Below are 15,871 nucleotides of genomic sequence, written 5' to 3'. Positions count from 1 at the left end.
CCCTGTCTGTGTGTGATACACAGAGATAGTTAGGGTTTTAATATGCAGTATTTCTTTTACGTCCTGTATAATTTCCAATACAAAATGTAGTACTTGATCCATGAGGATTTCCTTTGGGAATCCAACTTGTGAAAGGATGGAGTGGTGGGTCGGAAGATGGAATCAGAATATTTGAGGACATTCCAAATTCCTTTTATTTAGATGATAAGAGAACAGCCTAGCTTTCCCTATTCTAAAGGGATTACCTACCTATCTAAAGGAACTAAAGGTTGTTCTCTGTCATCTGGTAGTCCCAAAGGAAGAACAGGCCTCTGTCCAAATCCAGTTTTACCGTGACCCTATCACTAAGAAACTAAACCTAAACAATCCAAGGAGATTGCCATGATTCTCCTGATGTACCAGTCTTTTCTGATGGCCTCTTTGTATCAATGGGCCTCATTACAGTTTTTCCAGTGCAGTTCTTAGAATTCCCAATCAGGGTTATTCAATTCCCTCCTTCTCAGCGTTATGCAGTTCCATTTACATGGGTTTACATTCAGTAATTCCTTGTGATTATCTGGACCTCCCGCCTCTCCCGTTCTCCCTGCGTTCGCTCTGCAGACTGGGGAACTTCTCAGGCTCTTGGGTTTGCTCGGATGCTCTTCTCAGCTACTGGGTTTCTCCTTCCTTCTCTTTGTCACGCCCTCATCCTCGGCTCTCCTTCTGCGTTTGGTTGGGAAGCTGCTTGCTTTCCCAATTACTTTCTCATTCTTCATGCTTGTCGGTTTCTAGTTCTTGGCTTCCCTTACGCTGTCTATGGGCTTTTCTGCTTGGAAGCTGGTCATGCGTCCCATTGCCTTCTCGGATGGCCTTGGTGTGTTTGGTTGGGTGCCCTGTCAAGCACGGTAGGGACGTGGTCTTGTCACCACATGCAGCAGGACTCCTCCAGCGTCTTAGTATAGCGTTCACCTGCTCTTTGATAGTCGCAGGCTCTGTGACTGTTCTCTTGACTGCCACCTTCAGGCACGCTCACGGCAGGGGAATCACTGGATTAGTATTCCTCCACGTTTCCCAGGTAAGTATGCATGTTCTCTTAAAGAGATATTCTAATTTGCTTCTTCATGCTGATAGGTTGAGGCATTACCTTCAGCCAAACAAGTATATGGTAAAGTAGTCTTTGTAGTAATTGGTTACATGTATGCTACTGGGTTATGTGGCTTTAGGAGTTCCTCACAGGAACGGGAGTGCGTGTCCCCTAAAGGGGAGTCTCTCCCAGTGAGATCCTACTTGCCCAGACTCTAGGGAGCGGCTTGCGTAGCAGGCTCACCTCCCGCACCTCAAAGGGAGAGGCTCCGCTTAGGGGAGAATGGATAAATACATTCGATTCGTCACAAAGGGAAGTAGATGTTTGAGAATTTGTTGACTCGTATTGTTTCTAAGAGAAAATGCTTCGAGATACTGAGTAGTATAATCAACAATTACAAGTATACATTTATGTCACGGCTTACATGTTTCTAGCAGGCCCACTATGTCCATTGCTATGCAAGTAAAAGGCACTTTGATGATGGGAAGGATTTGTAACTGGGTCTGAAGAATTGGAGTGGCTGCAGTCTTCTGACAGATTTCACAGGGAGAAACATAGATCTTCACATCTGCAAACACTCCATGCCAGAAAAACCAGGGTATTACTTGGCTTTGGGCCTCATCACGACCTCGGCAGTAACGCTGGCGGTATTAGCGCGGGGGCTATTAGCGCGACCGCCATAGCCCCCGGCGCTAATAGCGCAGGATCACGAGTTGGGCGGACTTGGTAGTCCCCATTCCCCATTGACCCCATTCGGGATTTCCCGCCGGCGGTATGAGCGCGAATTCTCGGCGGATTTCACACCAGCTCAGAGCTGGGTTGAAATCTGCCAAGGCCCTGATTCGGCGGACCCTTAAATCCGGCAGTAATAGCGCTACCGCCGGATTTAAGGGTTACCGCTGAGGTTGTGATGAGGCCCTTTGTGTTTTCCTTATTTCCTGATGGACAGCCGTTAGATGGGAATGGCCAGTTCCAGCACTATCTACCTATGGCTGTGGGGCACTGCTAGTTGTGCTATGTGGAGACCATCTTTCCCACCATCTCCTTGGTAGAGTAACCCTTTCGTGATAAAGAAGAGGCCAGCTTGAATACACACTTGTTCTTCAGAGGTTACCCTCCCAAAGGCCTCCATTAAAGCTGGATCATTCCTTTGGGAAAATGAAAGATCGGGCAATAGTGCAATGTCCTCGGCCTCCCCTTTACCTGCTTCCTCTCTAACGAGGACGGCTACTCCAAAACCCAGTGACCCTCTTTCTGTTTCAGTTAAGGTGTCGACCTCTTGGAGTAGTTGGGTGAGGTCATTTTCAAGGATACTTTGTGCTACGGCCTCCTCCTCCTTAACCAGATAGGTGGTACTCCCATGATTATGGAGCATCACGTTCACCTCCCCCCGACTGCAACCTTTAATGCATGTCGTCAGGCGAGTCCAGACTTAGCTGCTTGTCTGATATAGGTTCCTGGTGGAGGGGAAAGACTTAGCCCAATTGGTATTATTTGTCTTTCATTTGGCAGGGTGGAAATATTCTCTATACTATATACATAAAACCTGATGGACTGGGGAGTGGCAAAAGTATGGACACCATATATGGCAAACCAGAAGAAGGACTCAGACTACAATGTGCTTTTCAGAGTCCAAAGATATTTCTTATGTCCTATGTCCTAATCCTATTCAGCTAACTGGCTTTACCACTTTGAACAAACTGAAAAAAAAAAAGAGACCGGAACAACTACCTCTGTTCTTTGCTTCTGCCTGGCCCAATCAGTTGGATTTCTTTTGCAATAGGTTTTCAAGCTCAGCAATGTCGTAAAACGCAGTTCACAACCTCTCTGCGGGTTCTCTAGAATAAATATCAGTTATTTACAATTCCATCTCTCTCCAGGAAGAAAAGGTTTTCCTAATACAATGCCACCAAATTCAACTTCATTCTGTACAATGTACAGAGTAAGGTTCTCTCACTCTCCAGTTCAGTTTGTTACATTTTGTGGCTCTTAGACTTCCCAACGTTCTCTGGTACTCTGACACACTCACTCTAGCTTGGTCTTGGTAGGGTGTCTGCTTGTTTGGGTTTTCTCAGCTCCTGTAACCCTTGTGGCTTTCCCAGCCTCAAATGTTAAATTCTCTCGGTTTCTCTGCCTCTCCAAATCCCTCTGACCCTCAAAAAGGCTTTATTTTCATTTAAAAACAGTTTTTAATATACTTCCACAACCAAATCAGTTATATTGAAGCTTGAAAGTGTGTTTTGATTGTCTGGTCCCCCTCTACCTAAGCAGTTCAAATTTGAATTCCATACTCATTCATGTCACATATCAAGACATCGGTTTAGGCCAGGGAATTAAATTAATCTGTGGTGTATCAATGTGGCATGTTGCTACAAAAAATATAAAATCATTTAGAATGCAATGTTACTCTAAGCAAATCATCCCCCACCTTTTTCATATGCAGACACATGAACGTTCAATGGTGATTGATGGATGTGTTAAGGTGGAAGTTTTGACTGTTAGATCATGAATTGAGAATTTTGCACATATTAAATATCAGGAGCACACTGGGAATACGATGCTGAGTCTGGCATTAAAGCTGTAGGAAAGAAGAACACCTTTCCACACTAGATGAGTTCTAAATCGGAATACCATCTTGAAAATTCAGCATTGCCCATGAGAGACATTGAACCAACTGAACCCGAGGCAAATTTCCTAAAAAAGGGGAGAAGGGACCAGGAGGGACCTGCTGCCTGGGAATTCCCTGGACACATGTGAGGGTCTCTAATGGATGTGTACCTTAAAGAATTATTCAAAGTGAGTATAAATATTCTCCAAATGTAGTTAGATAGGTCTGTTAAAATGAGTGCCCTGATCAGTCCCTGGAGTGGGATGGGATGGATTTGGATTGTGGCCACTAACGTATTCATCCCAAATATCTTTAAATACAGAGAGAAATCACTGTTGTTTTTCACACAAAATCGCAAGGTATTCTAAGTGAGACCTGACTAGTTGTGGAAAACATAGCATTTTCTGCACACAGAGCACAGGGGCTAATACAATGCATTGATAGAATGAGAATAGAAGATTGTGGTTTGCTCTTATGATTACATCTTGCTTGCAATGTTTGTAAAGTTGAGGGAGATTACATTTAAATAAAAATACAAAAAGTGCATTCTCTGTGCAGTGTCCACTGTGTAAAACAGGGACATTTCTCAGTGCTGACAGTGTAGCATTTTCTAAGGGAAAGTTACCTAGTACCCAAACCTTTTTCACAGATATAGTCAACACTGTGCTGTAGTTTGAAGGTGCTCGACACCATACCAAAATTAAGAATTCAACGATAATGTGTGATCTGTAAAATCCAGGGGTATTTTAAAATAATCTGGGAATATGAGGTAGCTACATTGTGTCACTTCCACCCCTCTAGAAAATTATGGTAATGTACATTTAACTCACCACTTACTCTTAAGCTTAAGAAGTGTGACCCAATTCTCAAAAATATGTAGGAGGGTTACTCAACCTTGCACAAGACAGTTTTGAAACATTCTCAAGGGTATGGTGGTTGAACCAAGATCCAGAGTGTTCTAAATTGAAAGCACAGTTTTTGAAAAGCCAACATATTGCAGATTAGATTAAACTCATTGGCCCTCATGACGAGTCTGGCGGTAGCCGTGCCGATAAAACCGGCAGGCTGCCGCCGGACCCGTAGGGATTTACCGGCTCTGGACTTGCTGGAATTAACTGGGCATTACAGCCCCAGTGATCCGGTAATTTGGAGGCCGTCATTCTGTAAATACCCATTCCCGTGGAGACCCATAGGACTCTATGGGAATGGGGAAGTGGGAACACTGGCACTGTGTGGTAATGGTGCCGGTGTTTCCGCATCCGGCTGCGGCCGGTGGCGTTACGCTTGCCAGGTCAGACCTGGCCAGTGTAACACCACACGGCCACAGAACTTGTAGTAAGCCGGTCCGGAAAACGGTGCCGGTACGGTTTTACCAGCACCATTAAATCCGGACTGGCTAACTTGTAATGAGGCCCATTATTTTCTACGTTTAAACTGAATGTGCATACTAGAAATCCACAACCCCAAATTCACATAAGTGGAGTAAATAAATGTACACATGGGCATTTACGTGTAATTTGTTGTATGTCCCTTTTCCTTGGTAAAATACTTGTTTCTGATATTGGAGGAAGTGAAATATTCGTGATTTGCAATATATTGGCTGAAATTGATTTTGTGTGAATGTTAACTACATAGTACTTAAATAATCTGGAAGATAGGTGCCACTGTTATCATAGCATTGTGAAGGCTGTGTGGAGGTGGTCTCATATTATTCAGGATCAGAAAGTTAGAAAAATATCTATTTGACATTATAGCGACTGTGTGCTGCGGCCTACACTGATTGTGTATTCAATTTTTCATATTCATACATTTGATTGTAGTGGTTTCACTTGCATAAAGTAAGGGCACCACATTGAATTCTTTGATTTAAAGAAATTGGAGTTTTAATCAAACCGCATTTCTTTTGTCTCAGTATTGTGGGATTGGGCTGTATACCAGGGAGTGTTAAATTAGTGATGGGCTCTTAGTAATAAGATACACATATATCAAAATGATCTCTACAGAACAGAGCAGTGGCCCTTCACATCATTAAAGTATAACATTTAAACAGCAGCAACAAACAATAAGTAAACAAATTTCTCTATTCCTTTACATCATAAAGATATTTTAACTTTTAAACAGCAGCAACAACAAACAGAACCAGCAAAAACCTCTATACCCAGAGGCTGGAGAGATATATAATCCAATGGCTGTACCTAAAGTACCCCTCTAGTATTGTCCTTGTAATACATTGGGCTCCTTTTTTCTTTGCTGATATAGTAACCAAGTATTTCTGCTCCTAATTTTCCCAATAAAGTACATAGAATGTTATGCAATCATTGTTTGAAGACTTTCTTGTGGTATCCCTTCTTTTCCTCATTGAATATTTCAATGTTGCTTTATTTTGCTCGCATTTTTATTGAACAAAAATACTATGGTTTGTTTGGTGGTAATTCTAGGCATAGGGCAATTTCACAAAGGGATCCTCCTCAGATTGGCTACAAATAGGTGATCCTCCTCAGATTGGCTACAAATAGGTCACAGAGAAAAAGGTTATCTTGTTGCTGGTTTTACAATGTTTGGTGTTTCATCTGCTGCAGCGACTATGGAATACATGAGCTCTGTGGCAAATCCCTTGTGTGATAGGTGCACTATAATGACTAATAAATACATACCAAAATAGTATTGAGTGCTGGCGGTGGACTTGAGCATCATCATGCCCACTGGCTATCTTCTTCAGAACCAGATTTCTGCTGGTGGATATAATTGGTTAGCTTTGCCAAGTATTGGGCAAACTGTCCTACTGGACTGTAACCATGATTACCAACCAGAAGTAAAGTTCACCAAAACACCTGGTGACAGAATATCAACGATTTGCACATGTGCTAAAAAATGGAGCAAATTAATTTAGCTGCTCTGATAATAGAGAATGGAGGAAATAGGTTTAGCCCCAAATGGTATTATCTAAAGAAATGCCCACTGGTGGAAATTGAAGCAGGCTTTTTATTTACTAGGTTTGCTGCGAAACATGAAAAGGAATGTAGTAGACACATTTTGCTGTATGTTATTCAGCAAATATAGTCCAAAAAACATTCTGATTAATGTTTTCCCTATTGCAAAGGATTTTTAGAGAATATGGATTGTGACATAATCTGTGTGTCCTATATTTGCGATATCAAAGCATTTGCACACTTTTTAGCACCAGTGCCAATGTGAGATAAACACATTGGCTCCTGTTCCTTTATTATTCTGCAACTTTTCTTGACAGGATACATTTTTGGGGGAAATTCATGCACACTGTTTACTTCCTGTCACCAGAAGCTTTCTGGGTGTGTTGCAAGAGTGGACAAAGAGGGGCTAGATTATCAAAGCTTTTCACTTGTGCAAGAAAGTGGAGCAAACGAATTTAGCACCAAGTTTGCTGTTTAGATAATAAGGAATGGAGCAAACAGGTTTATCTCCAATTGGTATTAGCATGACTATGATTAAACAGGGTAACATTAAAGCAGGCTGCATCACATGAAAGTAATATACACCAGTTTCAGTTTATATTGTGCAGCAAACGTAGTACAAAAAAACCTGCAGATTAATTTTTGCCAGAGCGCAAATGCTTTTTAGATAACCCGAATTGAGCCAACACCAGTTTTCCCCATGTTGTATTATCAAAGCATTTGCTAAATTATTTGCACTGGTGCAAAAGTCAGATAGTCTGGGCCTTAGTTTTGACATGAAGTTTGTTGCACTGCTATATTCTAACATTTGCGGCTAATAAAAAGAAAAATATCAAAGTATGCAGCTATACTGGAATGTGACCAAACCCTCTCATAACTGCAACATTGAACAATGAACATATATATGCTATACAGGACTCATCATATCATATCATATACATAAATGAACAAACTGCAGACTCTTACAGTAGCCTCCGTTGATCGGTTATAACTTCTTGACAGCGCGTCCGACCAAGAAAGTGGTTTCCAGGACTTCTTTCTGTCTTTCTGTCCATGTGTGTCAATATCCCTCTTATTTTCTGACTCTCTCTGAGAAGAAAATAAATGCACATCCTTATTACAGTCCATATTTATATTTAAAACACACATTTTCAGACATACATGAAAGTCAACAGAGATGAAGGAACGTTCTGAGATTCCTTCATTTTCACAATGATATCTTCATTTTATAAACGTATTGTTTTAATGTGACATTCCTGGCTAGCAAACACAACCTAACAACTTGTTTTCATACTACAATGGGGTCATATTTTGCACATTTCTTTTCTTTTTAATGAAATGTTATATTTTATTTTAAATATTACAAATTGTATAGCCACTGAGGTAACACACAATTTCAAGATACTGATATCGCCTGCAGCTAAAACATGTTTTGGTTGCGTACAAAGGTAATGATAGCTATAAAAGAAAACTATTCAGAAGGATGTGGGGACTGCAAGGACAGTTTCAGGACCAGCAGGGCCAGTCTTCCGATACCCCACCGTCTCCCTTTATTGTGTGCTACATTTAATGCACAGCTGAATGGGCTCATCAACAAAAACAAAATGCATAGTGGGGGACATGCCCATGTTCAGAGGCAGGCAGCACAGTCCCCTGCAAATAAAGCTGACTGGGGACTGCACTGTCTGCCACTCAGGAGAGGGAGTGGTGCACCCCCACCCCGCCCATAGTGGTGGGCCGCCATTGTGTGCCCTCCAATTTTGAAAAATAACCCTGAAACATGTCTACTTATGTTCCTTATGATGTGGTACTATATTATAGGGACTGGCATAAAGAACTTGGGTAAGGGCCATGTTGGTGGACCGCTTAATGAAACAAAATTCCCTACAACTATTCCCCAGATCCAATATAAAAAGGAATAAAACACACTTATTAACAGTTCACCTAAATGCTAGATAATCCTTAGGGAAAACATCAAGACTGCTGATTTCAGGAACATATCTCTAAAGAAATCACCAAAAACGGTATCCATTGTGATGCTTTAATCCTTCTGTCAGGTGCATTTACATTCTTTCTCGCCTATAAATCATCACAATTGTAAAATGAAATATCCACTTTGTGTGACAGCTATGCATCCTGAATAAGGTAAAGGTAAACAGTGAAACTGTGCAGAGTTAAAGAAAGTACATCAAGTACAGTTGTACTGTATTTTAATTTTTGTTCAAGACAGCCTGACACGTGTTTCGAGCGAAGCTCTTCCTCGAAGGCTGTACAGATATAATACAATTAAGTTGTATGGTACATTAGTAAATACATTTTCATTCACAGTGTATAGTCCGGATCAAGGGGTCATTTGAGGTTGTGCCACATATATACGATAAATAAAATACCCAGGTAATACATTGTGCATATCAACATTAAGAAGATTAATGCATGTTGGTATAATGAGTAATTATGAGCAATAATTATGAAAAATACAGATAAGCAGTTACCATTCCAGTAGCGACATCAAAGTAGTCCCAGAGTCAGGAAAATGAAATAACAAAAACAACACCAACAATTAATCAGACAAGGTGGATAGACAACCGTGAGCAAATCTATAGTAATTCTGAAATTATAATCAAGGGCAAAATTATATTCAGTGACTCAGCGAGGAAGCATATTTACCAAAAGATCCTTGTCCAAATGGATACTCTGCGCGATAGATAATCACAGACAAAATTTGTAATGGATGTATGCCGACCAAGATAAAACAATGACTTGCTAAACCAGACATGTTGCTAATATACACTTACCAAATACTTGAAGTAACCAATATATAAGTCTAATTCGGGAATCTAGGTCATAAAGAGGACAAAATAGTTTCTAGCTATACTTATTCCACTAATTGTAAAAACATTAACACGTGGAAAAGATCGAAAGTATTAATGATTTACCTGAATTAAGATTGCGATTGCAATTGCTAAATGTTAACGGACTTCATCAATTCCAAAGTTGCCGCCGTAATTGAAAGAAAGTAAAGTCAACCAATACAGACGGAGTCCGCACAGTTAGTTTAATCAATCCATCAAAGTCAAATTGAAGGCAGGGGGTGAGAAAAAGAATATCACAAACAAGCCTGAATTAGACCAGGGTCTCAAATAGCCAATATAACGCTCATTGCGTGTAGTCAGGGACCGTATCAAAGTGTACGAGCAACTTGCTTACCTGCCTTCCGGCATACGAATGATTCTGGGGAGAGCGCGTGAGCGCTTTCCCAGGTATTATAAAGAATCACTATACCGCGAGCCGTGGAAGACTCAGCAGTCTCCCAATGGCTGCCATCTTGTGTGAGGGAAACACCCTTACACAACCAATTGAGCGTATACAGGGTAAGTATCTGAGCCAAGACAATGAATTCACTGTATGATTTACACATGTAATTGCGGGCTGTTAAGAAATAACGAATAACAGATTATGTAGCACATTTGAGTAAGAATAGGAGTATGCATACTGTAAGTAAACGTTGATTGACAATAAAAACTACAACTACAACGGATGTTTTCATGGATAAATCAAGATCCTAAATTTCTAAATTTGGGATTAAGATATATTGCCCAAAAGATATGGCCATAATTGTTTATCCACCTGAAACAAATTTACATCTTGGATCATATATCCAATCAAGTACATGGGAATAGTCTCACCCCAGAGCAAAGGGGAATAATATCCTTCCATTCCAAGACCCACTGGTAATATGCAATGCGACAATGACAACAAATGAGTGAAACATAGCGCATTGACAGACGTGACAACATTGTTTCACTATTGTTACGTGTTGTAACAGTACATAATGTGATGATTATAGTAGATATGATTATAAACGAGGCATCAAAATAAATCATTGCTACATCCCACATATTGATTCATAAAAATACATGAAACTCATGGTCCGAATTTAGACCTCTAGTAACCAATCTGTGTTTACAGATAAGTCGTGCTTCTAGCTGCCTGAGCTTAAGTTCCATATTGCCTCCTCTCTTATATGGACATATGCATGGCCAATGCAACGCTAAGGGATATTTAGATTCCTGTTTAGACAATGTGGAGAAATGTTCTCGAATGCGAATCTTAAGAGGCCTAATTGTGCTGCCAATGTACATTAGTCCACAGGTACAGATAATACAGTACACTACGAACTTCATATTGCAGTTAATGAATGAGTCAATTGGATGTTTTCCCGTTATACCAAAATCAAACGATTCAGTCTCAAACGTATCCAGACACATGTTGCAGCTCCCACACTTGTGAAAGCCTTTAACCCTCCCCTGAGCAAGCCATGTTTCGCAACAGGGTGGTTGGGACATGAAAGATGGGCATAGGATGTTTTTCAGTGTAGGTGCTCTACTGAAGGTAATTGAAGGATTGGGTGCGAGCCATTTTGCCAAATCATGATCTAAATGTAGTAGATGCCAGTGGCATTTAAGAATAGCATAGATACTATTGCTGTCCCTGTTGTACTGAGTAATGAGTCTGATTTTATTGTGTCGCTCATTATCATAATCTGATCTAGTCTTTGGTTTAAGCAAATCTGCTCTCTTCATACTAGACACTTCACATTCAACCTTAGTCAGTAAAGAGGGCTTGTATCCCTGTGTTTGAAATTGACCATAGATGAAGCCCCTGTACACCACAAAATCAGCATCAAGCGAACAGTTTCTTTTCGCTCTAATATACTTTCCTTTTGGGATGTTATTAATCACAGAATTTTTGTGAGAACTGGACGAGTGTAACACGGCATTTACAGAAGTAGGTTTACGGTAAGTTTTTGTTGTGAAACCACTCTCAGACACAGAGATATTCAAATCAAGAAAATTAATAGAGCAAGTACTGAATTGATAAGTAAATTGTAGTCCCCAATTATTAGCATTAAGGAAAGTAACAAATTGACTTAAGCAATCTTCAGTGCCAGTCCAAAGCATGATACGTCATCAATATACCTTTTGCATAGGTATATTGATTGTAAAAAGTCAGTATTCGAAAACACATATTGTTGCTCAAATTGGTGCATAAATATATTAGCCACAGCGCCACAGAGCAATCCTCATGAGTTGTTTGTAATATGTATTGTTAAACAAAAAGACATTATGCACCCTGGCTTACATTTGGTTGAAACTCTTGAAACATTTTATCCCCAAATACCACATGGTTCTGTCTTGCAGTAGAGAGGTATGTGGTTTAATGTTCCGCCATATGCTTTAGATTACGTTGTTTCAGTTTTTAGCATATTCCAGTGTAGAGAATGCAATAGGTAGGAAGGGTTTATGCTGATTGATGGATGTCTGTTTCTAATTAAAGTGCTCATTACAAGGCCCTGTAAGAGGCCCTTTCCACAGCATCAATTTACCAGATGAGCAGCTCTTCCACTTCAGAGGTCTAGACTGGACATCCTAGATGCAGTACACACTTGGCATAAATCCTCTATTCCCATTATCTCGCTTCACCTGGATATTCTTTTGTGTGACCTTGTTGTTTGAAGGGTTGCTCTCTTACAGAGGGCACAGGGTAACTCTGCTGATGGGTTTGTTTCATTTAGTGTCACTATTATCCCACACTGCATTTTTTTGCACTAGATGAACACCTGCCTCCCATTTATTAGATGATGAAGCAGCTGTGGAGATAACACCATATTGCTCTACTTAATTTACTGATTTACATAATGTGTGTATATGGATTCCTGCCCTTTTGTGGCTTGCCTGTGGAAGTTTTCCTTCGCGTTTTTGTGAGTCTTGTGTGTACATGCGTGCATCAGGTTTTAGTGTGTACCAGACAACCCCTCCACCCACACTATTGCCTTGGTCTGTGCGGTTCTTTTAGCATGTATTATCCATGTATTATCCATATATTATGCCTCTGGTATATTTCAAGGCCAAACCGCAGGAGCCAAATGTAACTGTGTACCTGGCCCCCTGTTGTGTGCATAAATGGATTTTCTTTTGCCTCTTGGTACTTGTATGCCTTAGAGAGATGCATGCTCTTCTGTAGTTTGTTTCAAATGTAAGGTCTTATTTTTCATTGACTGGCAAATTCTAAGATCAATGTTGTGTGTTTGTCATGTCATTAACATGAATTCACCATCATCTTCCTAAATATAATCGGTCCGATGGATGTACTGATATATTATGATCATTGTTAGGGAGAATTCTCCAGAATGGCTATTTCCCTTACCTACTGAGTCCCTCAACAGCTTTGCTGGATTTCTAGGATTTATTTTTTCACCTAGTAAGAGTGTGAGCCTTTTTTTACTACTCATACATGTGTTTTGCAGTGTGTATTTAACTTTTTTGTGTTCATAGACTGTGGAGCCTGACCTACTCCATAGGCATCATCTTTTGACTCTGTGTAACACAGCACCTTTAGTGCAGTGACACAGGGTTGTCTTTTTAGACTTCCCAACTCAAACTCCATTTTCTCGGACTGATTACTGTCTCCCAGAACATGTAAAGTTGCCATTGACTTTATTAGTTTATTAAAACTATCTTACATAGAGTACTGGAAAGGGTTAATACTTATCCCTTTTAGTCTGTCTCGCGTGGAACATTGTTTTGTTCCCTTTTCATGAAGATTTGGCTGGTGGCAGTGGTATCTACCCTATTTTTCCTACAGCGGTTATTTTAAATAGCCTTGGTATTGTTTTAGGCTACCTTAGTAGCCTCGAACTTAAATCTGCTGGACCACATTTACTTTTATTTGGTTCCGCTGGGTTTATTTGCATTTTGTAAAGGTCTTTCGTGTGTTTCACTCTGCACGCCAAACCAGGTTTGGGTCCTTCATTCGCCGACCTTTGTAGGGCTTCTGCACAGAAGCCCTCCTTAGGCGCCTGAAAGTCTGGGTAGGCAGGATCTGAGGGAGGGGTTTTAGGACCCCCTGCATGGGTTCCCTTGGTAACCCAAGTCACACTCCTGTTTGATTGGCTAGGTGACTGTCCGCCAGGAAAAGCCACCCTGCTGTGTGATTGACATCCAGGCTGCGTGAATGGGGGAAAACTGCATAAAAAGCAGGTCTCTGGGACTGAGAAGGCAGAGTCGCCACTAGATCGAGATAACCAAAGAGAAGCTGACGGAAGAGGACCTCTACCACGACTGAACCAGGGAAGATCTGCAAGGAATCTTCTCCCCTTGAGCTGGTAGGAACAACCAGTTCGCCAAACTGCAAGCCAGGCCTCCCTCCTCTGGTTGAATTTGCTGTGCACAGCTACAGTGAGCCGGATAGCCAGGCAGATCGGACCCTGCTTAGGTTTTAAGGAGTGCACCTTTTATTTGTTGCTTTGGTCTGCTGCTGTTTTCTTCCCTGGCCAGTGCAGGACCCTTCAGTCTTCCTACTTTGCGTCAGTCCGACAGTCACTTCAGGAACCGTGAGCCTGCACGTCTGCCTCATCTACAGCCTTCTTCTCCACTGTTCAAATCTGGTTGTTCGTTCTGTCCCACCGCGGTAAAAGTGCTTGAAATCTTTTGCCAATCCGAGGGCTTGTCCTTCTCTATTCTTTAAAGTAACTTTTCATCCGACCAACTTCGTTCTGAACTCTTGGCAAAGACTTAACCATGAACTACCCTGAACTGTGTGATCCTCTGCAAAGACTTGGGCCAATTGACTTTGGCCCAGGCCTCTTCATTTGATTTCCTCACTGTAGTTCCTTTTTCTAGATTGCCCTGCTTACTTACTTGTTGGTGCTGCTCAACTTATGTCTAGCTTTGTCTCCCCCCCTTTTAAATTACTGGAGTGCCATTTTGCTCACACTTCATTTTGAGCTTAACTTGTCCAGAACCTATTGGGTGTGGTGTAGTGTATTAAGATTGTGATTTTTCAACTGCTTGATAATAGTGAACTGTTTTATAACTGATGTGTAAATAAATGTATATTCTTTTACTCAGAAACCTTGAGTCAGTGTTTGTTTGAATCATAGTAATTGTTGTCCTTTGTGTAACTATTGATACTGCTCAGCCACAGCTACCACTTTACTGTGTAGTACAGGCTTGTACCAAAGGTGAATTTGTACTGTCACTTGTAGTCTTAATTGTGTGTGGTGTTCCCAAAGGGTATTGCATATAATTCTGCCTAACAATCATGCATGAGAGGCAGGCCTCATTTCTCAAATCCTGGTAAAGTTCTTTAATGCTGCCACGTCACCTTCAGATGCGTTGCAAGTCACATTAGTGAGACTGCCACTCAGTTCACTCTTACAAAATACAGTTTTCTGTTTTGGTATTCAGTCCATAGTCTATGTACAGTTGTTTTGGTGATTGCATTTTGTGCTTTTCTGATGGCTTTTTTCCTGGCACACAAACAATCTCATTTGGCTTAAGGTCATGAATATGTTGTATTCCTTTGATCACATTTATTTTACGAATGTGCTGATGTAGTGATCTTACGAAATGTCTCTAAATGTTTGATTTTAATCAAGTGCTACTTTGCATGTCATTAATATAAGCTTGGGCCTATTTCTTTCATAATGTAATGATCCAACACTTCACACACGTCAATGGCTGATTTCATTAGCATGCTTAGTACATGATTTCTTTTCATCTGTCTGTGTCAATGGACAGCGGCGGACAGATCATTCATGGACGCAGTTTAGTCTTCATCTCTTGTATGACACATTAATGTTATATTGCAAATGGAAACACTTATTAGTCTTACTTAAAAGCAATTACGCTGTTGCATGCAGTATAAAAACATGCACTTAAAAAACAGCGGGATAAACAACAAAATAGACACTGTATTCTGTTACGAATTTGAAAGAAAATATGAAATAAAATATCCTGTAACCAGAGACTATTGTGCAACTGTGCAAAATGTGTTTCTTTCAAGTTCTGCTATGTAATTTGTCTTTTCCTTTGTCCAGTGCTACACATGCACAACATCACATGACAGTGCATCAACAGTTCAAAATATGAAATGTGTGCTGCAGACAGACTTGATATTTCTATGCATATAACACATACCAAAGTGTTTATGAAAAGCAGTAGATTAGCTCAAGTACCAAGGCCAAATACAATGCAACTGGCCTCTGACATAGTCAAGTGGTCGAATGGCCTATGCACATAACTAAGTCTACATGCAGGTTCCAGGTGGAGTGCTGGTGAATGAATGCCAGGTTATATCACAGAATGTGCACAAGAGGTGCACATCCAATATCAAAAATCAACATGGGCCACAACATATTCTACCCTCAAGAACTGGCATTACAGAACGGTCTGTTTACACCTCATGTACAGTGCTCCACCTGCATGC

General features: G+C 40.7%; 1 protein-coding gene across 2 annotated transcripts in view; it reads right to left on the bottom strand.

Moving 5' to 3' along the window:
• KLF12 (KLF transcription factor 12) overlaps nucleotides 1-15,871 on the bottom strand; it is a 1,402,590-nt gene that overhangs the window by 478,048 nt on the left and 908,671 nt on the right. For both annotated transcript variants that reach the window (XM_069639836.1, XM_069639835.1), the window contains exon 5: nucleotides 7,568-7,690. In XM_069639836.1, the coding sequence (XP_069495937.1) occupies nucleotides 7,568-7,690 (123 nt within the window). The remainder of the gene's footprint in view (nucleotides 1-7,567; nucleotides 7,691-15,871) is intronic.

Source organism: Ambystoma mexicanum, chromosome 7q (genome assembly GCF_040938575.1).
Source record: "Ambystoma mexicanum isolate Mex_15411 chromosome 7q, UKY_AmexF1_1, whole genome shotgun sequence".
Lineage (NCBI taxonomy): Eukaryota > Metazoa > Chordata > Amphibia > Caudata > Ambystomatidae > Ambystoma > Ambystoma mexicanum.
Note: the sequence above shows the minus strand (reverse complement) of the source record. Positions and strands in the feature narration are given on the sequence as shown.